The 26,937-nt window shown below is 39.9% G+C and overlaps 3 protein-coding genes and 1 long non-coding RNA gene across 7 annotated transcripts; 2 read left to right on the forward strand and 2 right to left on the reverse strand.

Moving 5' to 3' along the window:
- Nucleotides 1-807: 807 nt before the first annotated feature.
- Nucleotides 808-4,181, reverse strand: LOC135671819 (uncharacterized). Of its 3 annotated transcripts, none has more exons than XR_010512857.1 (4): nucleotides 3,985-4,181; nucleotides 3,811-3,892; nucleotides 1,508-1,619; nucleotides 808-1,219 (listed from the first exon to the last, which is right to left on the reverse strand). It is a non-coding gene; the product is annotated as an uncharacterized LOC135671819 (long non-coding RNA). The 3 variants fall into 3 exon arrangements; XR_010512858.1 differs by having other exon boundaries at nucleotides 808-1,295; XR_010512856.1 differs by having other exon boundaries at nucleotides 808-1,619; nucleotides 3,985-4,179.
- A 6,910-nt stretch (nucleotides 4,182-11,091) lies between these two features.
- Nucleotides 11,092-12,640, forward strand: LOC135671820 (transcription factor GHD7-like). The gene is made up of 2 exons (XM_065180067.1): nucleotides 11,092-11,652; nucleotides 12,153-12,640. The coding sequence occupies exons 1-2, from the start codon at nucleotides 11,107-11,109 to the stop codon at nucleotides 12,462-12,464; spliced, it is 858 nt and encodes a 285-aa protein (XP_065036139.1). The 5' UTR covers nucleotides 11,092-11,106; the 3' UTR covers nucleotides 12,465-12,640.
- A 181-nt stretch (nucleotides 12,641-12,821) lies between these two features.
- Nucleotides 12,822-16,291, forward strand: LOC103982342 (uncharacterized). Its single transcript, XM_065181167.1, has one exon. The coding sequence runs from the start codon at nucleotides 15,194-15,196 to the stop codon at nucleotides 16,040-16,042; it is 849 nt and encodes a 282-aa protein (XP_065037239.1). The 5' UTR covers nucleotides 12,822-15,193; the 3' UTR covers nucleotides 16,043-16,291.
- Nucleotides 16,292-18,685: 2,394 nt separating this feature from the next.
- LOC103982341 (small ribosomal subunit protein mS47) lies at nucleotides 18,686-25,326 on the reverse strand. Of its 2 annotated transcripts, XM_009399244.3 has the most exons (14): nucleotides 25,158-25,326; nucleotides 24,992-25,072; nucleotides 24,845-24,913; nucleotides 24,655-24,718; nucleotides 23,314-23,393; nucleotides 23,054-23,137; nucleotides 22,178-22,262; nucleotides 21,099-21,184; nucleotides 20,891-21,012; nucleotides 20,392-20,452; nucleotides 19,467-19,565; nucleotides 19,286-19,387; nucleotides 19,166-19,207; nucleotides 18,686-19,089 (listed from the first exon to the last, which is right to left on the reverse strand). In XM_009399244.3, exons 1-14 carry the CDS (start codon nucleotides 25,266-25,268, stop codon nucleotides 18,970-18,972), a joined length of 1,206 nt encoding a protein of 401 aa, XP_009397519.2. In that variant the 5' UTR covers nucleotides 25,269-25,326; the 3' UTR covers nucleotides 18,686-18,969. The 2 variants fall into 2 exon arrangements, with proteins under 2 accessions (XP_009397519.2, XP_009397521.2); XM_009399246.3 differs by lacking the exons at nucleotides 18,686-19,089; nucleotides 19,166-19,207 and having other exon boundaries at nucleotides 19,286-19,400.
- Nucleotides 25,327-26,937: the final 1,611 nt, after the last annotated feature.

A 26,937-nucleotide genomic window follows, 5' to 3' on the forward strand; every position in this document is an offset into this window, starting at 1 on the left:
CGTCGGCCGCCAGCTGTTCGCCTTTTCCCGTGCGTTACAGGAACACCAGCGGGCCCCGCCGGTAGGATCAACGGTAGTTGAGCGCCCAAGGGCGCGGGGGAGACGTTGGATGCCGCTGGGAAGAAGACAGGAGGGAGGATCCAAAGCGGAGGGGAGGAGAGAGCGAGCGAGAGGGAAGAGATCCCTCACGTGCTCCCTCGTGCCCTCCTGCCAACGCTCTGTGTGCTTAGTTTCTTTAACGACTCGTCGTCAGCTTACATTTGATTAGCTAAAATGAAGTTTTGTCTCTCTCTTAACTGAAGCATCACTTGAACCGGCGATAGGGTACACCCAAGGTAAGGTGACCCAACTTTCCGCAGGTGTCGGCGGGAGTTCTTGCCATCGTAGTGTCCCATCACTCCCAGCGTTGCAGCTTTAGTCGACTGCCACGCGTCCAACGTCGACGACCGAAGTTGGTCGGTACCACAACGTCGCGGTCCCTCGACCGACATTGGGCCATCGTCAGGTGGCCAGCCGAGGAGAGCGGAGACGCTCCCCGCTCATCATTATTTCTGATAAATGCGTCAAAGACGCAGCAAGAGATGCATGTGCAGCGCACGTATGCCAATGATCACGCTACGCGTACGGTGGCCTTGCACTTGTTCTCTTGTTCCTCGTCTTTTTCCATGTTCTCAGAAAACGCTGCTCCTCTCGCCTGTAGCAACCAGCACAGCCACGGCGTTAAGGGACACTAACAACTTTAGTCGACGACCAAGCAGAACCACGCAATGAAGACGGCAAGGCCCTTCCCACTACACATCAACAACCTCATCAATCAACGTAGTTTATCTTTTGCCGGTCTGCTCATCTAATATTGATCAGATGGATAATACCGTTCATACTCTGACAATGAAATTTATAGAACAGGGGACTGACTAATTCGCTCCACATTGGCCAATCATACCGTGAACCTGAACCTTCCCTGTGCCCAGTACTATTCCAGCTTTTTGTGGGACAAATGTGAAAACTGTACATCACAGCCATGAATATTCCCTCGTGGTCCTGTCCGCAACATGTCAAGACCTATTTTGTCAGTCACCCCTGGCTGAGCTCATCTACTTGATTCCATTTGCCTAGTAGAAAAGTAGTTAAAAATAACGCTGCCTCCATTTACGCCTGCAACTTTAACTCAACTGATCTCTTCCAGGTCGGCATCGTATGGCTTCTGGTTGTCGTCGATCTCCTCCCGGAAACCAGGTTGGGAACATACCCAAGTCAAGTTTTTCCAGCAATTTTTTCATGGGATAAAACTTATGCTTAGCAGATTATTTGGCAAGTTGAAGAGAGTAATTAGCATAGAAAATCAAAATTAAGATTATGGATTGAAGACAGCAGCAGAATGATATATGGAACCATGCAATGTTTTAAAATCTGAATTCGTTAAAGCAGAATAATTTAATGAACTGTTGATGGTCTGTGAAGAATGGAAAAAAGGACACAGTGAGGAACAAAGTTAAATTCTACTTACATAATAAGCAGTGGAGGTTTACAAGTTCATTTGCCTCTGGTAGAAAGTGAAAGAGACTTTGCTGTAGGTCAGCTTGAAGCATCACTGTTGAACTTAAAGATGACCCATCTCTCTGTGGACAATATAAATAGATAAAAATCATCGAAGACATGTAATAAGAAAAAGATGATTAAAAACACCAGCGTAGCAATGCTGAAGCAGCAATTGATATGGGTGTCACTAAGAAAAAGACATTACAGACAAGTGTGGACCAAATCTTTAGAATTAGCAAAGGTCACATAACATCATTGTGATCTGGACAAAGGACAACATCGTTCAATGCTGAAATTTACTAGTCGATAAAACTGAAATCGACGTCCTTAGCAATTCTCTTATAAGTTAGGAGAAACCATGCCATTGTATGGCATAACCCAGGTCTAGCTTATGATACTAACCCTAGCAGCCTAGACTTATATCTCTATATATGGATATCTAAAACTAGGGAAAGCTACCTCGTACATTTAACATCTAAACATTTTGCATATTTACTCATACTACCAGCAAGCAGATACAAGAACCTGTGTTTTCTGCTTCTGGTGGGTTTCAGGTGTAGTAACTATAATTTTGTCACAAGGCATTCTGAGCACCCCAGAGTGCATCTAGTTGACCTAAGAGATGTAACCCCTAGTAGGCATTGCCCAGGTGAGCGCTTATTCCAGGCAGAGAGGCATCAGCCCTGCTTAACCCACAAAAACCCGGGCCAGCAGCTCAATAGAGGTGTTGGACACCAAGCCGTTCACATCCATAACTCAACCCGACCTAACCAAACAAGTGATGTATGTGCATTTCACTATAAGTCACAGTCCTTCCCCTCCTCTCCAAAGCTCTTGAATCAATAGATGTTTGAATTCTTTTCATATTGAACATGAACTAATTTTAATTATTATTTTATTGACTTTGTGCACTATAGACAGCTGGAAGCTCTTGCATGATAAAGAATTCATGTTTTAGTTGAAATTCTTGACTTGATGATTATATATATATATATATATATATATATCATCTTGCTTTGTTCTTGTTGAGTGTCTAGGGAAGCGCCTAGTGCCTCTGGATAGTGTCTACTAAGTAGATAATTTGCAGATTATTCTAGATTCGATTTTTTGTTGTTAAACTAAAGCTTTCAATAAAACTATTTACAGGCACAAGGTAGATGATAAAATTTACTTTCATTCTGGAGTCCAAGCATTCACAATAACTAATAAAAGGCACATGAATGACATAACTACTAAACAAGACTTTCGTACTTAGTATTAGAAGTCAACTTCAATTAATCAATCCATAAAATGTTCAACGATGAAAGCGAGATTAAGAGTATTTTACTGAAGCCACTAATACATCAACAACACAAACTTAAATTATGCAAAGAGCTCCAAAAAGTACTGTGCCGGCAAATGTCAACCACAATAAGCCATTTCCAACTAGCTATCGTATGAAGGGAAGCTTGCTTCATCATAGAATTGTAGTCGAATTCATAATTCAAGAGGTCAGTTTTCCTTACTCCAACCACAATAGATAACCATCTACAAGCAAAAAACTGCATGTTTTGAAGTCCTTTTTTCGGAGTTTGACATTTGCAATCTTCCAAATCACTTTGATTGCATGATCCGTTCCCATTCTTTTCCACACTTCTGTGGTCATCTTCACTAACTCAGTGGTCCACATTGCTTCATAGCCATTGTAGAAACTCTAGTAGTTCAATTGTTTCATGTCCTTCTCACTGATTTGATGAAAACATAAAAGACTTCCCCTCTTCTGATACGTCAATATTCCAAATCCCGGCATACGGCAGAATAAAAGAAAACCATAAATCATGTTATTCTTACATTAGAGAGGAGTAATCCTTTTTCCTGAAATAACACCAGGAAAAAGAGCAAAGATGGTTCACACGAGCCACAGTCAGAATGAAGTCTAATGAGGTTTTGTCGGAACAATTTCCGTCAAAAACTGCATGAAGCTCCAATAATTTCTACTATATGCCTACTTACTGAATTTGTGCTTGCTATGTTTGACATCCGACGTGATCGTAATTGAAAGCATCTGCTCATTAATTTGGTACCACCAGAGCAGAGGTTTTGAAAGAATTACCAACAATTACTCAATCTGAATCTTGGTTCGCTAAATTAATGACAGAAAAGGATTTCTGCACCACTATATCGATCTAAAAACCCGAAAACATATCCATCAACTGGACTTCTCGCTTCCACAACAACAACCAGATGCAAAGAAGCGGAGAACAAATAGATGATCGGAAGAAAGCTACTCACATATAAGCGGAAGCCCTGTGATAGAGGGCATCGGCCGCGACGTTGGCCTCGCCTCCGCCACCGCGCTGCGCTTGGGCTTCAACTGGGATCGTTCGTTCAAATCGAAATCAACGTCAACGAAGTCAAGCATAGATCAGTGTATCAGAAACTAGTTCCGATCGTTGAAGAACCCACCTACATCGGACGAGGAGCGGCGGCTCCACGGCCAAGCAAGATGATGAAACGGCACGCGCCCCGCGGATTTCACGCAGCTCGAAGAACGAAGGGACCATCGATGCAAGAGATCGATAGGCGTCGAGGGTTTCGGCTATGGAGGTCAAAGGGAAGAGGGCCGGGCTTTGGGTTTATTCGTGGCGGGAGGAGGAGAAGGGAAGGGAACCGCTGAAGTGGTCTTAAAGGCCCGCTGTTGGGCCGACTCTTGACGGAACCGGATCATTATTTGAACCCGAATCCGATCCGATCAGTGATGGGTTGAGATTTCGTGATTGAAATGTCTACTAGCTGAGCATTACGAAGACTCCGATGCTTCCTACTTAATTGAAATGTTTCCCTACTCTTCTTTTAAATTTTATTTTTCCACTTTAGTGTCCTATGAGTTCTTCATAGGAGAAATATTCACCCTAACGACTCGATACTTGACAGTACAATTATTAGTGAGAATCCAATCAATAATTAATTCAAAATAATAATTTAAAATTATTTTACTCATATTATAAAATATTTTTTTGATTAATTAAATATAAAAGACTACTAGAGTCATAATAATCAATGTCGATCATTAAAACTGTTTCATCTTGTTAACTTAAGCATTCAAGGAATTACATCCATGAAAAACCCATCCAACCTCAATCTTCGTATAGGTTGATTATGGAACCAACATTCATCTTTCATTGGAATCGACATTCAAGATCCTATATATCCCTAAGGGAACGTTCGAGCCTCCTCTTTGAACATATTGATTTTATTGAGTATATTGTCATATATAAATCTATACAAAATATATTCAATGTAATATTTATGTATATATATATATATATATATATATATATCTTTCGATTTTATTCATACTTTGCACAGTATATAGATAGCTTATAATAGGCTTGGTAATCTCATCTTGGTTGTCTTTATGATTATCTTAGTCCTATAAATGCATATTATGTACAATCATCGTATGAGAAGCAAAACTATCCAAAAATAAGCTATCTAGATAGTCGTTTTGAGAATTTTCTAGCTTAGAGTGGTACGAAGTGTTAGCCAACACAACATTCAAGAGCTACCCAGGTGGCATGCTGTTGATAGGCCTTTGGGATAGTATCTAAGGTAGGTTTGTTATCTTGTTTTGTAAAAATGTCATGTAAGTACTCATAGGGGAGTTTTGGCCATAGCGGACCATCTTGGACTCTTTGTCATACGATCATTCAAAGTTTGTGAAGTTTATATTTATAATTTGTATTATCTATTAAGTATTTACTGAAATGTTAGTTTGTGAGATCCCAAGTCAAATGTTTTCTCAAACTTGTATTTTCTTTTGTATGTCTTTAAGGGACCATCAGAGGTTTCAGTGAGGTTGATTCTTTTGCGATGGACACGTACGGGTGCTGCATAACTTAGACAAAACCAATGGGGTCCATGAAAGATGGTCTCCGAGTAGGACAAACACACTTAAAAATACTTGGTCTGCAAACATGGGAGATATAGCAGAGTTGTATTTAAGACAACTAACATGCACAATTGTTTGAGAGAAACAAACATCCAATATTAGCATTAAGAGGAATGACCAATCCTTCGCATTAGAGGCATTACGAGAACAAGCGAGTTGAGAAGAATACGTAATGCACAAATATTGAAATGGCTGAGTTTGAGCTATAACTCGAGATCGACAATCAAACTTGGTGGTGCTCAAGGCAAGCGGGGCACTTGGTAAAGGATGAGACTATGTAAGGAGAGATGTGTTCCTTGATAATTGAAAGAGTTATGCAAAGCTCACAGAGGTAAGGAGAATTATTAACTTAAAAAATTTGATGCTCATACAATGGCTTATATGTGAACGATAGATCGTTTGTGGCCATCCTAAGGAGATCGAAACTCGATACCATGTAGCATGAAAACTTTCTTATCAGCATGAGAATGATCCATTCGTAAAGGCTGAAGTGTATAATAAGTTCAGCATGTTGCTAAGCTTTAAAGGGCGTAGTAAGAGTTGTATTAGCGAAGAATCATAATCTAGTGAGTGCTATTGCGATGGTGGAATAATGCACAATTTATTCAATAAGACGAAGTAGTCTAAAGGGCTGGTGATCTCTGAAACTTCTAGAGGAAAGGATGCGAAAAGAAAATTTGCTCCAACATGACAAATATCGAGGGATAAGTTCTGATTTGTTTAGAGCGAGGATCATATGCAACAGACCGCACATGTTGAGGGGCATACCACAAGACAACATCATAAATCTCAATGGACTAAGCGAGTGGCGATGAGTCATTATATGATATTGCATGATGTAATACGTTGGTAGACATATTACAAGATAAGTGGAAGAGCGACCATAAGTAATATAAAATGAAGACACGCTTAGAGTCGATGTGAAAATTGGACTCAACAGATGGCTAATCACTGAAATGGTAGGCACGAGAGCCACTATCACTCAATGCAAATCGAAGAAAGGAGCAACTTGGGTAAAACTTGGTGAAGTATCTAAGCCGCATGAAGGGAGTCGACATAGAAGATGGAACATAAATCGGAGACGTGAAGCTTTCCTTCGATAAAAGTTAAGGACATGAACTCTTGTAGAAACAAGAGCGAGATCAAGCCATTCCATGGGCCCCTTACTCTGATGGAGCAAACTCATTTTTCATGATGCTAAGTTGAAGGGAGCTTTGAGGCACATGCACCGTATCTCAGTGAAGCAATTAATAAAGAGACTAAGATGACTTAACTTGCGAAGGCGAAGTTAGGATCAAATGACCTTGACATAATATAACTAGATCTAGAGGTAGATACTTTTGAAGAATATGTTGTGGTGTTGTCATTTGAGTTACCGCAAATGAAGTTATGTATATTAAAGATTATGCTAGGGGCAAAGAGTCTAGGATCCAGATAATGGTGCACAAATTTCATCAAAGTCGGTGGACTTCAAGACTTGCTAAGTGACAGACTATCCAAGAGCTATGCTTTATCCATGTGTGACTTAAGAGTTGGTAGACAAATGTCAATTACAAAAGGAGCAAACATAATTAAAAGTGGCAAAAGCCTTGCAACAGCAGAGGCCACACTTGGAGATTTCTCAATTTAAATTCATCTCACAAAGATTAGAATGCAATAGAGAAGTTATCATGAGGTGACATGATATAACGGATTATAGTGAAACAGTTCAAGACAATGTGGCACATATGGGACAAGTCCTACAAAGATCTTAATCATGTGAAGGTATGATCAGGAGTTACTATGAGCTCCACTTCGATGAACAATGCGACAATAAAAAGGGCTATGGATTTAAAGAGTAAATGTCATACATTGAAGTTTACAATAAATGAAAGCCTTAATCTTTAGTATATAGGGGTTATGTACCACTAAAAAAAATTTTGAGTGCAAGTACTAGTGAGTCTCATGGGAGGAGACTTAATCATATAAAAGTATGATTAGAGTTAGACTGCTCTAGAGCTCATATTCGTTTACAAAGCAGATAACAATACAAAGTGAGTGAACATTACTACCGAGGACACAAAGTAGAACATAATCGACGCAAGCCTTTTAATGTGATGGTGAAGGCTATATATGAGAGTGGTAGTTTATCTTTTCATCGATTAAGATGAATTACTTGGAGAACATAGAGGTATTGAAGTAGGTGGTCGAAATGGGCAAGAAAGCAACGATGAGTCCCCAAAGACTTAGCTACCTAAAACCAAGTTTTCATTAATATGAATGTGAACTTGAAGGAGTGTCATAGTGCCATAGAAATAGATCTACTAATTACGAAGAAGGGGACGTAGATATAAGATGATGGATAGTCGCGTCATGGGCATGACAACTTTATGGTACCGCAGAGGCAAAACTTCTATGGAATCATTAATCCCTTACTCTTTATGGAGAGAGAGTGTATGATCATGAAAGGGGCCAAGGAGGTAGAGAATACATAGATAAACTCTAAATGCCAAGATAAGATTGAAGGATAGAGACTAAAAACTTCATGAGATCGGTGTCAATTAGCTTATCATCAAAAAGCGAAGGACTTCGGATTAATATAGGAGTGCTTTTCCAAGAAATGAAGTAGGTAGTACATGGTATTGTCCCTTTTCTACTCAAAGGAGTAGATATGATGGACAAGACGATACAATCCCAGAGGCAATCAAAATTATCATAGACTTACTCCAAGTCGAGGCAAAAAGATACTCTTTTTAGGTAAAACTTCTTGTTGTCTAGAAGTTTAATGGTAATGAAGAGGCGAATTGCATTAGTTAACTCAATGTAAGGAGTGTAAATACTTCAGTTGCTTCAGAATTATGAATAAAGAGTAAGAGAAGGCTACTAATTAGCCTAATACATGAAATATAACCCTCGATGAGGTGGGTGAAATCAAGTAAACTTTATCTTTTTAACTCTTGAAAGAATGAGTGAAACCGAACATCATAGTCCTCTTATTTACCTAAAAGAGGAGCTTTGTATATGTTTAAAAACCCATCAAAGAAACTTATCTTCCCGTTGTCAAATCCTCACAAATTATGATTGATTCTATTAAGAGTAATTGTCTACTTCATTTTCTAACAAAATGTCAATTGAAAATAAAAGTTATATAAATATATTTAGAGGTGACAAGTAGAAGAGAAATTGATGGGCAAATTTTATAGAAGAAATACTTCTAAACTTCAAAGTCTACGAGGCAATGCTTATTAAAGTTTCAACAAGCATCTACATAGTTCAAACGATAAAAGACTTAGCACACAACAAGGTCTTTTTCTTCATGTATGAGATCTATAAAAATAGCAAAGATTAATATAATTCGATCAACCCCACACCAGGTCAATCATTAGTGAGTTGAAGCAATATTAGCGAATTAAAATTTGACTACTCAACAATAGCGACAGAGAGCAATTGAGAGCAAAGAGGCACATTGTAATTGAAGCTAAAAATTAAAGATTCAACAAAAATAAAAAAAATGTAATGTTTGCAAAGGCTTTGATGAGGACGTCGAAGAAATAAGTGAGAGGGGCGAGGGAGGGGGGATATCACAAACAAATCTATACAAAAGTTATTTGATATAATATTTGTGTATGTCTATATCTTTCAATTTTATTCATACATTGCACAACATATAGAGGGTTTACAGTAGGTTTGGTAGTCTCATTTTAGTTTATTTTTATAGTTGTCTTAGCCCTATAAATGTAGATTATGCGTAATCATTATGCAGAGATAAAACTATCTAAAAAAATATCATCTATGAAATCATTTTTGGAGTTTTTTAACTCTATAGAATGACGTGGAGTGTCAACTAGCATAATACCCGAGAGCTAATTTAGATTGCACATTAGTGAATGAGCTTTAGGGTAGTGTTTACTGTTGATTTGTTGTCTTATTTCATGGTAATATTATATGAATATTTATGAAAACTTTTAATTATGACGGACCACTTTAAACCATTCATTTATCATACGAATAAATCTATATTTATAATTTATAATATATTTACTAAAATATAAGAATGGTAGTTTAGCTCCAAAGATACCTGTGGCATTATGTAGTAAATTATAGTTTAATTGCTCATCTCAAAGTCCACCTGTAATAAGATAGGAGTGCTCATCAGACAAACCTAAATGGAGGGAGAGGAGGTGATCACACCAGCTGGATGATGACAGCTAAGCTGGATGATGACAGCTAAGGTGATGTCTCACGACATGTTATCAGGTGAAGTTGCTGGAAGATGAAGGCTCCCGCAGCCGTTGTCTCCCGGTGTTCTGCCACTTGTGGCCATGGATGCAAATGCTCCTCCAGGCTCCGGTAGTAATCATGTGTTGCCGGAGACAAACAACCTTGTCATCGGATGCCCAAAGGCTACACGTACACCACTTCATGTCGGTGCGTGTGTTAACCTGTCTCCACCCGAATCTCCTCCCCTCGCCAAAGCTCAAAACGCACGCAGCACTCCACCTCACATCACCAAAGCCATGCACGTAATCCTTGGCGCAATAAGCAGCAGGGTTTCAGCTAGCTTTATACAGCTTTCCGGGCTACCTGACGCAGAAGATACGTTGGCCATGACTTCTTGGTGGTGGGGAGAGCCGGATATGGCCGGAGGCATCCAGGGCCATGCAAAAGATACGACCATCTTGGTTGATGAAACCAAAGCGGAGCAAAAGATTGCAGGGCGAGGAAAAGGTGTGGCGGAGGGGGAGATAAGAGGAGATCTGATGACGGAGAAAAGGGACTCACAGTGACGGCCGGTGGCTTGGATTCTCTCACCCTCTCTCCACCCTTTAATTCTCTTCGTCCTCCTCCTCCTCTTCCACTTTATTTCGGAATAACTTTGCTGCTCATATTGGAAGCTGTCTCCGTTCTTCTCCTTTATCATCAGCCTCCTTAAAGGGGAGGAATCCTTTGTGGATGGATGGATGGGTGGATGACTCCACTTTTGAGTGCAAGCTAATGGATAATGATTTCTCTTTCTCCAGTCATAAACAAAAACAACAAAAAGAGGAATATTATATCTGTTTTCCTAAGGAATGGAGTGAATTATTATGTAAACCAACAGCGTTTCAGATCTCAAGTCGTTTTCTTGAATCACCACCACATGTTCTTCCACCCCACACTCCTCATCGACTCAACATTATCACTGTAGTTATAAGTCGGCAGACGTGTGCATCTTTCACTGTCTGTCATTAGCAGTCCTAACTGTGCTGCTTTCAACACTCACTCCATGACAAGATGGTATTAGCTTTCATTTCTGAGAAGATACCATGGAGTCATCGAAGAAACTCCAACCTCTGGTTATCTGAGCACCACGTCGTCCGCCCACCCACACGATCGCCTCTCCTACTCCAACACCAAACCCCATGGCAGGCACCTCAGGATCAGACAAGCCTTGTCTCCAAGTGTAGGCTTGGCACCTGTGGAGACATGAGAGCCCACGTCTTCCTCTTCGATGCCGAGAGCCCACCACCTGCTGGGTCTCGGCTTGGGTGGGGATGCCACCGGCCGGTCGCTGTCTTTCTGGGGAACCAGAATTCCGTCGCCACAGAATTCCCTAACACTCCTAAGCCCCAAGCGTTCATCACCAAACATTTTTGGTCTTGCATGTACGCACGCCAATGGCGATGATTCCTCCACGTAAGAAAGGTAGTGATCGGCTATATCTCTTCCTCGCTCCTCATTGCCGCCCACACACACCCCCATTTAACTCCCACCACACCTCGGCAGCCCTTCCCTCTCCCTATCCGGCTGCCGCCCTCAACCACATGATCGAGGTCATGTCCTCGTCCCACCCGTGCGACGTCTGCCGCGGCGCCGGCGGCCCGTGCCCCCGCTGCACCGACCTCAACCGCGCGGCGCCGACGTTCGACGACCCGGTAATTCGAGGCCCCGGCGAGCTGCGCGAGTTCCAGTTCTTCGGGCACGACAGCGCGGTGGCGTGGATGTTCAACGATCTGAACTACGACGGGCCGCCGCCGGAGGAGGAAAGGCCGCCGGTGCCCTCTGGGTACCAGCCTCTTTGTAGCTTGAGAGAAACCAGCGATGAGTTCGGAGATGGATTGACTTTTGATGTCTGCTTGAGTGCGACTCGGCCGCCGGACTCGATCCAGGTCTCGACCGCGGCAGGTCTGGCCATGAGACAGCCAGCGTCGAGCGCCACCATCGTGAGTGGTCCAGCTCTCTTCGATCTCTCATAGCAGTTTTGTGGTTTCTGCGGTCATCGGTGGCGGCATAATCACAGCCTATTATTCTTCCTCCTTTTATTTCCCCTTCTTCTCCTCTTTAGAAGATTTCCTATTTCATGTGACCTTGAAATTTATAAGGTAGGAAAATTATGTGCCCAATCTCAATCAAATTATCCACAAACAAAAAGAAATCTATCACGTACCGCAGCCAAGGAATATGCTGTAGAACTAGAAAGGAGATCAGATTCATTGCACCAATTCTAATCTTTCCTGATACCAACTTCTTTCTTGTCGATTTCTACACTAATGAACCTAATGGTCATCTTCCAGCATCAGCGAATCCATCATCGTTATCCGATTGGAAACATCCACTGATACAATTATTATTTCATGTGCCTTCCGTAAGCAGGCATTTTGAGCAAGCCAAACTTTTCTCTCATGATTCTGTTGTCTTAATGACTCCCAAAACTTCTTCGTAGATGTCCTTCTCGGGCACCACATTCACGGACGCTTCGAGTGGGAGCAACCAAGAGGTGGGACATCCCACGGACGGCGGCCGAGGCAGCGACGCCAGCAGGGAGAGAGAAGCCAAGATCATGAGGTACAAGGAGAAGCGGAAGAAGCGGCGGTACGAGAAGCAAGTGCGGTACGAGTCGAGGAAGGCGTACGCCGAAATGAGGCCGAGGGTGAAAGGCCGGTTCGCCAAGACGCTGGCTGCGAACGACCAGCCGCCGCCGCCGGAGAGGTCTTACGATCCTAACAGCCTTGGTTTCAGCTGGTTCCGTTCCTAGCTAGACCTTGATCCTTGAGCTGTGGGTTCGATCTAACAAGTGTGACAGTGCTTTGATCCTTAATTGCTGCTTTACTCTTGTATTGCTTGCTAATCTTACTGTTGTATTGCTTTTAATCATATGTACTCTTGAGATTATGAGTATCAACTCCCGAATATACACTCTTGTTCGTGTTAGGGTTCTTTAGTATCTTAGGAGATTCCAAGGAGTCTTATTAAATTCTAACTATTGGAAGGAGTTCTAATTAAATTTATTTTTTTAAAATAAATTTAAATTTGAATTTAACAATATATATATATATATATGCTTTTGATTAAGATATGGAAAGATCTTTTCTGTTGGTCGGAATGAGGTAGAAAGACTGTGACTTCGCTCACATCAGGAATGTTTGACGATAAAAGGAAGATGAAGCTTTAACTCTCAATTATGGGGAAGCGAAGAGGAAGAGGCGCCATTTCTGCTCCGGTGCCCCCTTTGCTACGAGGCCAACAAGGTATGGTCTTTCCGCTCCGGGCCTTGCTTTTCTTTCCTTTGCATTTCTCTCTGTCGGGTAATGCGAATACAATTTCTTGTGTGATTTGGTACTGCCATTTCCAAGGTTGGAATTAGATGTTCATTGCAGGGCATGGGAAGGGAAATTGAACATTCAGGATCGAGTCTTGTTTTCTTTCTTCCTCATCGATGCAGTAGTTCACTGATCGATCTCGTACGATCGATACCGTCCTTGTTGCCTATGTCGCAGCCCTTTTCTCAACCTAGAAATACCAGATCATATGTTTCCCGGGTGGATTTTGGTCGTGATTGTTGCATCTAATAGTTTCCCTTCTTCCCCACTGATTGACCATGCCACCGTTGTCCAAACATTTTCACTTCTTGTGGACTGGATCGTGATTGCGTCTACCATGTGTTCGTTAAAAGGACCACTGGGTGCTGTCATGGAAAGTGCCCAATTTGTGGCGTAGGTTTTAGGCCAAGGATGCGAACTCGATCTACCCATGATCTGGATTTGAGTGTTGTTCGTGTGGAAGATACTAAATCCATTGTGGTATTTGATCCATCTTTTAGTAGACATGCATCTAGCTGCTTTACTTGGTTGCTAAACAAAAGAATGAACAGTTGACCAAAATTAGCATCAAGGCTTAGTACCTGTCGAAAGCCTTCTTTCCTATGGGGGTTGCTGCATGATTGCACTTCTTTAGATGTCACTTTCAGTACAACAACTGAAGGGGGGCAGTGAAGCACCATTGACTGCACATGCCATCAGTTTGTGAAGTGATCATGAATAGGACAGAAACATGTCATCAACAAGGTGTTGTATGTTCGCAAAGTTGATGTAGTCACTCTTGATATGCCTGATATCTTGAAGATATATGGAATTTAGTAGGGAGTTTTAGGAGATAGTTATAGTAGTTAGGTTGTGTCCATGTATTGATGGTCACTCAAACTATCAGCTTCTTCCTCATCTCCTCTTTGAATTCCTAATCTCCATCAGAAAACAGCTTGGCTTCTGACTCACCTTGAACTCCATCACTGGATCATCTTGCAGTGAGACTGTGTTGCAGACTTGAGTGGCTAACTTCAACTCCTCTTCCTTCTTCAGTGTCTTTCTCATCAATGCATATTAATATTGTGTCTCCATTAATTTCTCCACGGCAATAAGCCTGTGACAGAAGTCTAGTTGATATAAAAATCCAGTCTCTACCGACAACTCACATGGAAGACTGTCATTCTTCCTGTCTCCAGAAAGTTGGCACAGCTCAGCGGAGGGCAATACTGAAACAGTTTGCCTCTTTGAGCTCAATAGAAAACAAAAGGAAATTACTCCAAAAGGAACTCTATGACCTTGATTTAGTCCACCTCACATTGAGATGGTTGACTCTCACTGCAGACATGATATGATCATTTTGATTTTGTGAGTTTGCTTGTGCAGACTATTGTATTATAGCAATTTGAATGAGGGGGATGTTACAGATTATATTCAACTACTGCAATTTAGTTTAAGGATTAACAAGTATATCACATGTTTCAAGTGAAGATCAAACATTTCTGAGGTTTGACAATACAGTCGAGGTTTGACAAGTAGTGAGAGACAATACATTTCTGAGGTTGGATTTTTCTCCTTAACACTGACATGGTAGTAATGGCCAGTACTGAGTGAGAATTCATTTAGTCCTCTCTGGCTTGGTGGAAGAGTGGACTAATCTGCTTGTCTCTTTCTCCTGTAACCCCAATTGAATAGTGTCTTTGTGGCCATAGGTGTTGAGAGGTTTGAAATGAATGACATGTGGAAACAGTACGCTTATTCAAGTCTTCAAAAAATGGACTGACCTCACTTGAATAAGAGAAGGTGATATCATAACCTGGAGTCAGGTGATTGTGATAGCATTAGGAAAGGAAGGTCAATATCTCACCTAACAAGAAACATAGTACAAAATAAGGCCATCAATTAAAAGGATATTAAATGTGGGTTAATCCAAACCAAGGTGCAATGGCAAATGAGCAATGGAGGGGTAATCGTGCACTCGACGACAATTAACACCCTTCTCATGGCATCATATAGAGCACAGGAAATCATACTCCACCTTGAATCGAACCCACAACCCAAGTAGTAGTACATATTACTCAAACAGGGCCATCACGTCTTCCTACCACCACTTAACACCGCCTCTCTCTCTCTCATTGTTTTGCTGCACAAGTTTGGCTGTCAGCACCGTCATCGTCGCCGTCTAATGGCGACGGGATGGGTCAAGTCCCTGCATTGCAAGTCTAACGCCGTGGAAGACGTCGTCTATCCGCCGACGCCGTCGTCCAAGAAGCCGCTGCTCTCCACCGTCTCTTGCACCAACTCCTCTCACGCTGTTAAGGACGTCGTCTTCCTCTTCCCCAAGCAGCCCCGCTCCTCCTCCTCCTATGCGCTGAACAAGAAGCCACTGCCCGAGACGAGGCAGAACCACAATCGCAAGCAGAGGCCCGCAAGAGCGTCTCCATCGACGCCGGCGGACGGGCTCGTGCGGCCCGTCCTCGCGGACCCGTTCCCGACGATGGAGGAGCTGCCGAAGGGCCACTCCTCGCGGCGGGTGGTGGAGATCATCTTCAGCTCGAGCTGGTCAGCTTCCGCCGGGGGCGCGTTCCCGGGCGAGATCGAGATGCTCTTCCGGGTCGACAACCCGGCCCGGACGCTAGCCCGGTTCGAGGAGCACCGCGCGTTGGTCCGCGGTCGGGCCGTCGATGGCGCCCGCTGCGCCGCGGACGGGAACGAGGTGTTGAGGTTCCACCTCGGGCGCGGCGCCGGCGGCGTTTACGACGCCGGGGTGGCGCGTGACGTGGTGCGGTCGTCGGCTGGGGGGGAGGCGAAGGGGGTCCGAACCTTCGCGGGGAGCGGCGGCGCGCACGCGAGTGGTGACGGCGGGGACGGTCGGAAGGGGATGTTGGTGTGCCGGGTCATCGCGGGCCGCGTCAGGGGCGAGTCGGACCACACCCAGTCGGACGCCGACTCGGTGAGCCTGGGTAACGGGGAGCTCGTAGTATTCGATCCCAGAGCGGTCCTCCCCTGCTTCCTTATCATCTACAAGCTCTAAACTCAACCCTCAACAATGGCTTCCTCCCTTTCGTCTTCAAAGATGTCTTCTTTTCTGGTGGTCATCCTCCAACTCGGTTTACCGACCCGGCGATGCCAATGACTGTGGGGAGACGGTCTGATCGTGTAAAAATCCCTCTTTTTGGCACAGGTATAGAATTTTTGTCTGTTCTTGGTGTGCTTGAGTGTGACTGAGGCATATTGTCTGTGTTACAAGAAACCTGCATCTTGTGATGTTAGATCTACTTGGGCAAATGGTAGGACCAGAATCCACGAAGGTGAAGGATCTGAGGTCCACTGCTCTGATGAGATTTGTCGAGTATAGTGCAGCATATCAGTCACTTGAGATTTTGTTGGATCTTCTCAATATGTATCATGTGGTCAATTCTATATTTATGTGAGGTAGATTGGATGATAGTAGAAGTATATAATATATGTCAAGTGAATAGATACACATCTATTTTTAATTCATGCCCACTGCATTCATGGCATGGTCCCTGCTTGGATTCACTCAATGGCAAGCAGATTGTTCGGTAACTATTGCCATCGCCATTGCCATGCGAGATGAAGATTGTGGAATTTTGGCAACCATGGAATCATGTGAAAGAAACCTTTACTTCTCTACAGTGGGTTAGCAGATAAAGGACATGCGAGCTTATCATCCCAGGATCTTCTCGAGGTAGGTTAGATTATCAAACATGGGTGCTACATGCAAACAAGAGAGAGTCATCAATCTTGGACAGACTAAAACATTTGGTATGTGCTGCTCTAACCAGAAATAGAACTATTGATGCATCAGCTACAGCCTACAAGAGAATGTGGTGTCGGAGACAGTTGACCAAAATGAGTCTCCTTGGTTTCATCACTGACCAGAGTTGTCACTAAATCAATGTCCATCATCGAGGAGAAACTCCATTACTATGCTTTCACTCTGCTGCCAGGAGACAAGTTGGTATTTCTGACTTCCTTCATTCATGACTGACTCCGTTTAGAATTCAGGGACCAAACTCCATTAAGCTACTGTGATGCTTATGTCATCTTTGATCAAAGGTTTGTCCTCGACCAGTCTTTCTGACTCATTTCTAGCTTTTCTGGCGAAATCAGATCACTGTCAAAACAGCTCTTTACAGTTCTTGTGATCTCTGTTTCAGCAAGGCAACCAGATTCTCTTGATTTAGGAGACTGGCATTGAGGGATGGTTATTTTGGATGTTTCAAAAGTACTATACTAGTGAAACCAAGTAGTGGTCTGAATCGATTGATGTAGAAAAATTATGGAATGAGTTATGATTAGAGATGAAATATCACTGGATTATAAAGCTAACTAAGTTTTTTTCTCGAATCGATATCTGATCTAGATAAACTCTGAATGGTAGATATGGCCATCACTGAATCCTTAAAAATGTGTTCAAGTGCATGCTCTTTTTGATGGATGTCATGAACAAGAATGCAACAATCCCTAAACTATCTTTTTGTTTCAGATGAATGTTGAGTGGGGAGGGCTGAGAAAGTTCCCAGCCCTCCTCTCTGCTTACTGAAACCTATTAATTTTCCAACTCAGTTATGTTTGTGTCATTAAATGGGTGAGCATTAGGTCCCACCAACCCACTTGGTATGATATCAACAAACCATTTACTCCTGAATCAAATTATGACCCATTTATTTGTGGCAGGTTGCTCAACTGTCTTTTCCTCATGGAGGTTGAGTGCTTCAAGTTGCCACAAATTTCTGTGTAGATTTGCTACTGTACATGCAGATATTATCATACCAGAATCGGACTCCTTTTAGTCCCAAGAAAGATAAAGAGGATGTCTGAAAATATAGCTAAAACCCATGTGATATGGGCTGGCATTCATCATTTGCAATCTAAATTTAATATTTGGAATCTAACTCTTCTGTCACTCCAGCTTTTGTCCTGTTGATTCTGTCAACAATGCTTTGTCAGTAGTGATATGAATGATACAAAATCCCTACATGTGTCCATTCCTTAGCAAACACCATAAAAAAGAAAAGATGTAGGTTGGAAGTTGGAAATGAGTCATAAAAGAGAGAGAGAGAGACAGAGAGACTTAGGTGCTTAACCCTAGCATAAAGCAAGTCTGCTACTATACTGTTTCACTTTGCCTTCTATCAGCAGAAAGAAAGAGCATATCAAATGAGTATAATCATATCTTTGATGTAGTTAGTCCAACAGTAATTACTTTCTTTAAGATCAACTTTCTCAATTTTTCTATCTGATGACTGTTACTCCATAATTCTTTGGACACCAGGCTTTCTTTCTCTAGCTTGAATATTTTGGAATTTACCGGACCCCAATCTCAATCTCAATCTCATGATTTTTACAGACCTCAATGACTGTAAAAAGTAAAAGATTTATATAATCAATCTCAAAGAGATGGAAAAGACTTTATTGTTGTTTATTTGTTGTTGTTACTGAACCCCAATCCCAATCTTGATTTCATGTTTAGGCTGAGTTGAGGTGCATACAAGTATGAATCCATTTCATGTGTAAAATTTCACGTTTATTCATCGAGTATCTCAAATGCTCATGCGCATTCATAATATTCGAAAGCAATTACCATTTCTTCCTATGCACAATATAGTAGTTTAGAGTATTCCCTATCAAATGAATGAAGAAGAACGAATGAAGAATAAAAATCCAATCTGGTATTCAGAGTTCTTTAATATGCCCAATCATAGTTTCAATCCAAAGGAGAAGAGAACAGCAGCAAGCTTTGCATGTACTGCCACATCCAGGATGGATTTGTTTCAAGGACTGTTTCAATTTGGATATGAAATTGCGGATACTCTCTTTTCTATTTCCTAACAAAAGAGTTAAACCTTGCTTGCTATAACAGAATTATACAACCATCTGCCTCCCTGGTTGACTGGCTTTGTGAAAGCTGAAGCATTCTGGACAAATCCAGAATCAGATAAAAGCTTCACGCAAGTGCGTAGGTAGCTTTAGATCAGGCTCGAATTCACCAAGAGGTGAGAAATAATGATCGACCATGTCTTCTGATACTTTTTCCAGAACTGGAGGATCCCACTGCATGGTTCATGAATGAAAACACTTCATAAAATAATGAAAATTTCGAACCATTTTAAATTGTTGCTATAGATACCTTAGGAGCCAAGTCTTTATCGACTAATCGTGCTCGAACACCCTGTAGAACCAGGAGAAAGAGGTTAGGAAATTTACAGAACAAACTAAAACCTTTCTAGTTGATCGATGGTTCAAGTACCTCGCAGAAGTCATTGGAAACCAATTTTGAGATCCCATGAAGCGACATTCGATACTCACGAACAAGACATTCATCGAATGTCTGACATCTTCCTTCTCGGATCTATTTAAGTTTTCTGAGGAAACATCAGCGGATAATTACCAAGAGCATGGTATTCAGCAAGAGGGTTCTAACAACTTACAGATCGCAGGGAAACCTTTAAACTCAATGGAGAAGCTTCTTTTAGTTTCTTTAATGCAGAAATACACCAATCTTGATTTGATCTGGCTGCCTCAGTTTCCTGTGTGTGATAAAGAACATGTAAATGAACGCATTATTGCATAAGACCAAAAATATGTGTTCTTTCTACAGTGGGCTGCAAGAAGGCTGTTGCATTCTCTTTTCTTTTTTTAAGGTCCACCTCATTCTCATTTCAGCACGGTCGAAATGCATGAATAACTAATAGACAAAAATAGTAGAGATTTAGTTTATCTACTAACTCTGATGGTTAAGTTGGAAAAACTTGATGCTTGTAGCTGACTATTCTTAATCCCAAGAAAAGGGTTCACCCTGGTAAAAATTAACAAAAAAAGAATCGTTGCCTACTCTTTGCTCAAATGACTCAGGTTGTGGATGTCTTAATCCTGACCCTTTTTTTTCTTTACAATTTATGGTGAAAGAGAGGAAAAAATGCTGTCTGAATTATTAATTGTTTGAAACTGCAACCTGGAGTAAGGTCTCATGTTGTCACTCAAATGTACAAAGTGATTCAAACAAAAATGAAAAAGAACTATATTTCATGTCAAAGCTGTAAAAGAAATAAAAACCATAACAATGCCACAAATTATGATAAAAAAGATTCTAGCAATGACTTCATGATAAAAATAAAGATTATACTTTGGAACTTAAAAAAAATGAAGGACAAGAATGCATCCTCATAAAAGCAAATAGTGATTTAGCAATCTTACTAGTGAAACAAAATTGTGACCTAAGACAGTAAGACCTTTACTGTTCCCTCCAGTTCTCACTAATAAATGAAACCATGATGTCATATGTGCAGCCACAGTAATACATGTACAAATTAATCTGACAAGAGTTGTAGAGATCAATGGACCAAGGGGGCTCACCAAAGCATCCAAGATTTCCTCAACAGTTTCATGGCCAAAACATTTATCTATGGCCTCCAGCCTGAACAAGGAACCAAAATACTCTTCATAAAAGATGCAGCTACTGGTACATTTTCAGTCATTTATATATAAAATAGGCAAAAAAGAAAAAACATCACGGTAGATATTACTATGTCGTATAAAAAAGAATGACTAGTACAGCAATCATCACAATCAGCAAAACAACATAACATTCTTTTGCAAAAACTATGGCAAAATAAAATGGTTTATACATTATACATCTCTTCTTTGTGTGGATACATTTTGCATGACAAACTATATTATAGCAGCAGTGAAATGTATCATGTACTTCAGATATGCAGGAAGCTTGTAATCAGCAACATCATTAATGATGCTTTCTGATAGATGTTTTGAGTGAGGAACACAACGTATATATCACTACTGGAGCTTGTATCATCTAAATATTATGACTTTGAAGAGATTAAAAGCATGAGAATACCTATGAACAATGCTATTCTTATCTGGATAGACAATATCACCATATTGTGCAAGTGCTGAATCAATTTCTGAAGGATCATCAGTCATCAACTTAGCAAGCCGTTCATCAACCCAATCAAGCCTCTATTAGTCAATAAAGAGGTGACAAAAGTAAGAAAACTGAAACGAGAACAGAGAGAAATTTCCAAAAATGGAGTAAGGGAACAAACATCACTCATCGAATAGTTTGTAGCAAGGCCAACTGCAAGCATATCTACCCCATTGAGCTTCTCACCTGTTAGGGCCAAGTATTCCCCTACAGCAAGATCATAAGAAGTATTCTGCTCAAACAAAGAATAAAATGCACTGCTATGAAAATAATTGGTCAAGATAACCACAGATTGATGTGATAGAAGTGAAAAACCAACAAAAGCAATACTGCAGAATGAAAACTTGGATCATCATTTGATTGTCCAATATATCCTTATCAGAAAAACTATGGATATTTCCAATAAAGTTAACTCAGATTCTTCTATTACATTTGAAGAAACCCATATGGCATCTTAAAACTCACGAACTCAAAATCATGGGCTGTCATTTCGCCCAGACAGGTAAGAAACAAGCCGTATGTTCTGGTCCAAGCGAGCGTGAACTGGTATGTGCATAATCCTTGTTTTGGGCAGTCCGCTCCAACCCATTAAAAAAATTTGATTTAAGACTTTTAGATGGCCTGAATGTGAACCATCCACGTGTTTCACCTTCTGCTGTCTGATGCGTACGCTTCCTCATCTTCCCCTCTTCCTTTTCCTCGTCCTCCTTCCTCGTCTCCTTCCTCCTCTTCCCCTACCACCTCCTCTCCTTCCTTCTCATTCTCCACTGCCTCTTCTTCCTTCTGCTTCTTCCCCCTCTTCCTCCACCGCCTCATCTTCTTTCTTCCTCTTTCTTCCTCCACTGCCTCCTCTCCGGTCTTCCTTTTCCTTCCGACTCATTCATCCTTCTTCTTCCTCCTCTTCCTCCATCGCCCCTTCCTTTCTCCTCCTTCCTCTTTGACTCACCTCTATTGTATATAATTGTCAGAACACCAGAACCAATAGGCATGTACCTGAACCATGTCACTGATACAGGTCCAATACCCGAAATAGCGATCTATGCTCAAAATATACTAGATACACAATACCGGTTCACATAGAAATGATAGAACCACTAGTAACATCAGATATGAGCAGCGGATGGGTGATTGCAGCAAATGAATTGACATATTAAAGATTTGACATGCGCCAGGAATGCAACTCCATAAAAAAAACTGTACCTAGATGACCATTTAGATTTGACAGGTAAAAAGAAGCCCCAGCATCAGGATGGAAACCTATATGAACTTCTGGCGTCGCAAAGATCTGAAATTGTTCAAACAAGCTGAAGATCATTAAATATAATATATTACTTAACAAGTGAGCTCAACTAAAACTGATGTTACTAGAACAGAGAGGAGATCTAGGTACACGTTGTTCTCATCTAAAAGATCAAATTGCTAAAACAATTCAATTGCACATTAGATACATCTTAAAAGATTTCAAGAAAGATACATGTGCATTCAATGATCCTTAATAACAATAGCACATAGAACAATGAGAAGGAAAAAAAGATGCACATAATTAATTTAAAATCGTCCTTGAAAATAGTTTTCTGTACAACTTTATATGCAGCAAGTTCAAGACAAAAAACAATGACAGGTATACAAGAAAAGACATTTTATAAAGTTCTTGGGATAAAGCTCATGAAGCTAGTCTTTCATTATTTCAGTATAAGAAAAGGAATATGATAAAATAATATTGAAAAAATGCTCAGAAATAGGAACATATATGTATTGGTGGCCATACAAAGAAACATAAATTAACTTTTAGAAAACCATAGAACTCCAGTTTGCACATTGCATAAGTTGACATTTACGAGAAGTATGTTAATGTGTGCATATAAGGAACTTTTTTGGTGCATAATGCATGAAAAATTGTTTTGCAACAGTCACAGATATAAAGCCAATATTACAGAATTCCTTGAACAAACTTAGCGTTCAGACCACCAAGTTCACCTGATCAACTAGCTTACAAGACTAAACAACTGTAATAACCAATAATTTATACTAGTAGAAAGTCTAAAGCTCATCACTGTATAAATATGAAACTCATACGGTCTTATCCGTTGCAATACGAAATGTCCCAGGAATAGAGACTCCTGCTCCACCACCCATGGTAATACCGTCCATGATAGCCACCTGCACGAGATAATTAAGGTGCAACTTATTAGAACAAGTGCTGAAGGAGAAAGGGCTCAATTTGGAAAAGTATGACAACAATGCTATGAAGTATGAACTATATACAAAGTGGAGAAAATAGAGTAGAGAGATCAGTATGTTACTAAGAGAGTGAATTTTAAAGCTTCTGTACTCACATGTGGCTTCAAATATGTACCTACGATGTAAATGAACATGTACAAGTTCCTGAAGAAGTCCTTGCAATTTTCTACCTTACCTGCATGAGAAAAGTAAAAGAACATTAGTTTCAGCCAAAAGTATGATCAACTATTAAATTACAACAACAACAACATGCACTTATGTCCCATGTCTCATTGTCTATGTAACAGAAAAATCAGAAACATGAAGGAATTTTGACTTCACCTACCATGGAGGAGTTCTGATTTTCCCAATTGGTTAAGGATAAACTTAATTTCGAGTGACATCAGAAGGTAGAGCATTTTCAAGAGACATATTATAATAAGCCAAGTCCATTCCAGTTAGCTTGATTTTCCAGTTTAAAGTTTAAACTATGGATCAATTGCAGCAATTTCCAGATAATGTCCTACATCCAGCATTCTACAGCAAATCAATCGACCTACTTGTTTTTTAGGTCTGGGCTGATTGTTGCTCTCCTGAGCATTAACCAATACATGGGCTCCCTACAAGAACCAATTAATCAATTTTCACTGCCTAAGCTACTCCTCATATTGTAAGACAAGCCTTTGATGGAAAGATCATTGATTAATAAATATTATGATAGTTACTAATCCATGAACAAGACATTTAACTGAAGTAGCAACCATAATATCTTACAGACATTTCAGAAAAGGATTAACAAAAAAAATAAGATCATGATCCTATACCTTCTATTTTTCCTACTAAATAATCTCCTTTGTATTTCCTATTTGTTCATCCTCCCTTTTTGTCTAAAATAAAAACATCACAAAGATGTAGAGACTAGAAAACGTGGATTTATTTTTCTTCCCTATCAAGCAAGGTATACAATTTCGTACCATATCGAAGTTTCGACGTTTACTCAGTACGGTGCGAAACCGTATACCAAGCGGTATATCGTTCGATATACCGCTCAGTATATATATATATATATATATATATATATATATATATAATATTTTTATAAAAAGGTGACGTCACCGAACAAGGCGATGCGACATCACCTTTTATAATATATATATATATTTATTTATTTATTTATTTATTTATTTATTTATTTATCGTTTCGTTCGGTAAGAGGTGGTCCGTGTACTGATAAGCTGATCGACCGGTACATATCGCTCGTATTGGGCGGTATTATTCGAAATTGCTTACCTTGCTATCAAGTTGATTGTGTTGCATAGCTGAAATGATAAACTTTTTTTTCTTTTTATTTAATTTCGACTTTTGCCATAGAGACCAACATCTACACAAGTAAACCAAATCCTAATTCGGAATTAATATATCGTAAACCTTGTAACATCACACAAAGAACACTATACCTTCATTAAGCAACCGATAAAGTGTGACAACATCCCCCCCAGCACAAAACACCTTGCCGCTGCCCTTCGGAAGATCACAATCACATTTAAGTTTCCTTACCGGTGATTGATGAATACATGTATTACGCAAAGAAAATCCACAATACTACTAATAAAACAAATCGCCACTCTAAATAAGCAAAGAGCTAACCTTCATCAGGACAAACCCAATATCAGGATTATCCTCCCAAGATTCATAGAGTTTCTTCAACCGAATCCCCTAAAAAGACCACAATGCCTAGCCTCATTTTCGGTCAAGCAAAATCTCGAACATCAAAACTGCATCAGGAAAGCATACCATGCTGTTGGTCAGAGCATTGAGAGCACAGGGCCGGTTGAGGATTGCGGTACGGGCAGCCGCCTTGCCCTCTACGAGCACCTGAAAATTCAACAATAAGCAGCGAGAAACGAAAGGCAATAATCGGGAGTGAGATCGCAGGGATCAGGATCGACGGGAGGCTGACCTCGTCCTGAAGTTCGTGGTCATGGGCGGACGAGGGGCGCGTCGTAGAGAGAGCGCGGCGGAGAGACGGGATGGACCGCCGAGCAGACGTGAGGGCTCTGAACCTTTGCATCTCCGCTGGCCGCCGTCCGTCCGTAGAGTAGGGTTTTCGAAGACGACGGGAGGTAATGAAATTTAAGTGACGGCGAATATAACGGAAAACTCCGAATCCGTTATAATCAATCATTTATCCCATTTTTTATTAGGATATAATTCAGCCTAAATTTTTATTGAACTTTAAGACCAAAATATTTGGAAATTAATTTAATAAAAGAATACCTATATTGAAAAAATAAGAAACATCAAAGATTTGACTGCAATGACAAATTCAATTTGAAAATTCTCTTTTCACCAAAAGAAAAAATATGATAAGATTATTTGAGAAATTATGCAAAACAAATATAGTAAAGGACAAAAAAATCAATCTAATATATATATATATATATATATATATATATATATATATATATATATATATATATATATATATATATATATATATATATATATACACCTTGCAAAATCTATTTTTAATTGACATTTTCATTTATCATTGACAACCCTTAAAATAGTTATTATGAAATAGTAATATTAAAAGTTTTATAGTTTATATCAAAAAAGAGATAGTATTATTTATAATCATGAGTGGTTGATCCAAATTATTTTGATGATGGATAGATATATATATCTATTGCTCGAGTCTCATACATTTTGAACTATAAATAATATATATATATATATATATATATATATATATATATATATATATTATCTTCACTTCGTGATATGATTTATTATATCTATGCTTCCTAAATATGATAAATGATATGCTCGTATTTTTTAAGATTGAAGCATATGCTTTCCAGAAATATCATTCTTAGTTTTCTTTTAAATATTGATTGGGTATGTATAAGTATTAATGTTTACATTAAAGATAGTGCAACAAATCAAAGTAGGTTAATGGACTTGAATATCAAGTTAAGTTATGGTAATAAGCATACAGATGATGACCAGAAATGACGGTTAAATTTTAATCAACTTAAGTGAATCTAAGGTTTGAATGAGTTTGACCACAATTAAGTAAAGAAATTTAAGTTTTAAACATTATATATGTAGAGAATTATAAGCTACTAACGCATGGATGAAGTAATGAAAAATTAAATAAAGATACAAATAATTATACTAAGTATTGAGATAAATAAGTGAGATTGAAGTATGAGGTTAGACCAAAAAAATAACATCTTTATCAAGCCAAATTAAACTTAATTAAAGTTGCTGCAACATTAGAATTATATTAGTAAAAGTAGAAAAAAAATTTAAATAAGGCCTAATAAGGTTAAACCCTAAACCTCAAGGTAGTGAACACATTAATCTTATTTTAATCTCATTCTCTTTATCAACATGATAACCACTATTTTTCTCATTCTTCATACATTCCCTTAGCTTTTTTTTTGAGGGGGCTAGAAAACCTCTAACACTAATAAATGAGATAAGAAAAACTCAATTCTTTTCTTATTATAGGTTTTAGTTTTACATATTATAAGTTGATATTTTTAGCTATTTTTTAGTAACTTATACTTTGAATTAATATTTAATTTTTGAATATGATGAGAATAATAATTATGATAAAACTCGGGTGACGTCAACTAGCCCAAATGACGCCTCACAACAACTGGTCAACGTAGATCGGAACGTCGACCGAGGCACATTAATATCCTACTCAAGCTTGATCCCTCACGCCA

Source organism: Musa acuminata, chromosome BXJ1-4, assembly GCF_036884655.1.
Source record: "Musa acuminata AAA Group cultivar baxijiao chromosome BXJ1-4, Cavendish_Baxijiao_AAA, whole genome shotgun sequence".
In the NCBI taxonomy this organism is placed as follows: domain Eukaryota; kingdom Viridiplantae; phylum Streptophyta; class Magnoliopsida; order Zingiberales; family Musaceae; genus Musa; species Musa acuminata.

Bases quoted from the DNA above. Each gene is read 5' to 3' on its own strand.
- LOC135671820 (XM_065180067.1), top strand. From the start codon at position 11,107: ATGGCGATGATTCCTCCACGTAAGAAAGGTAGTGATCGGCTATATCTC. The intron at 11,653-12,152 runs GTGAGTGGTCCA...ACTTCTTCGTAG, and splicing joins CAGCGTCGAGCGCCACCATC to ATGTCCTTCTCGGGCACCAC.
- LOC103982342 (XM_065181167.1), top strand. From the start codon at position 15,194: ATGGCGACGGGATGGGTCAAGTCCCTGCATTGCAAGTCTAACGCCGTG.
- LOC103982341 (XM_009399244.3), bottom strand. From the start codon at position 25,268: ATGCAAAGGTTCAGAGCCCTCACGTCTGCTCGGCGGTCCATCCCGTCT. The intron at 24,914-24,991 runs GTATGCTTTCCT...TGGTCTTTTTAG, and splicing joins ATGCTCTGACCAACAGCATG to GGGATTCGGTTGAAGAAACT. The intron at 20,453-20,890 runs GTATTCTCATGC...TTCCTTGTTCAG, and splicing joins AAGAATAGCATTGTTCATAG to GCTGGAGGCCATAGATAAAT.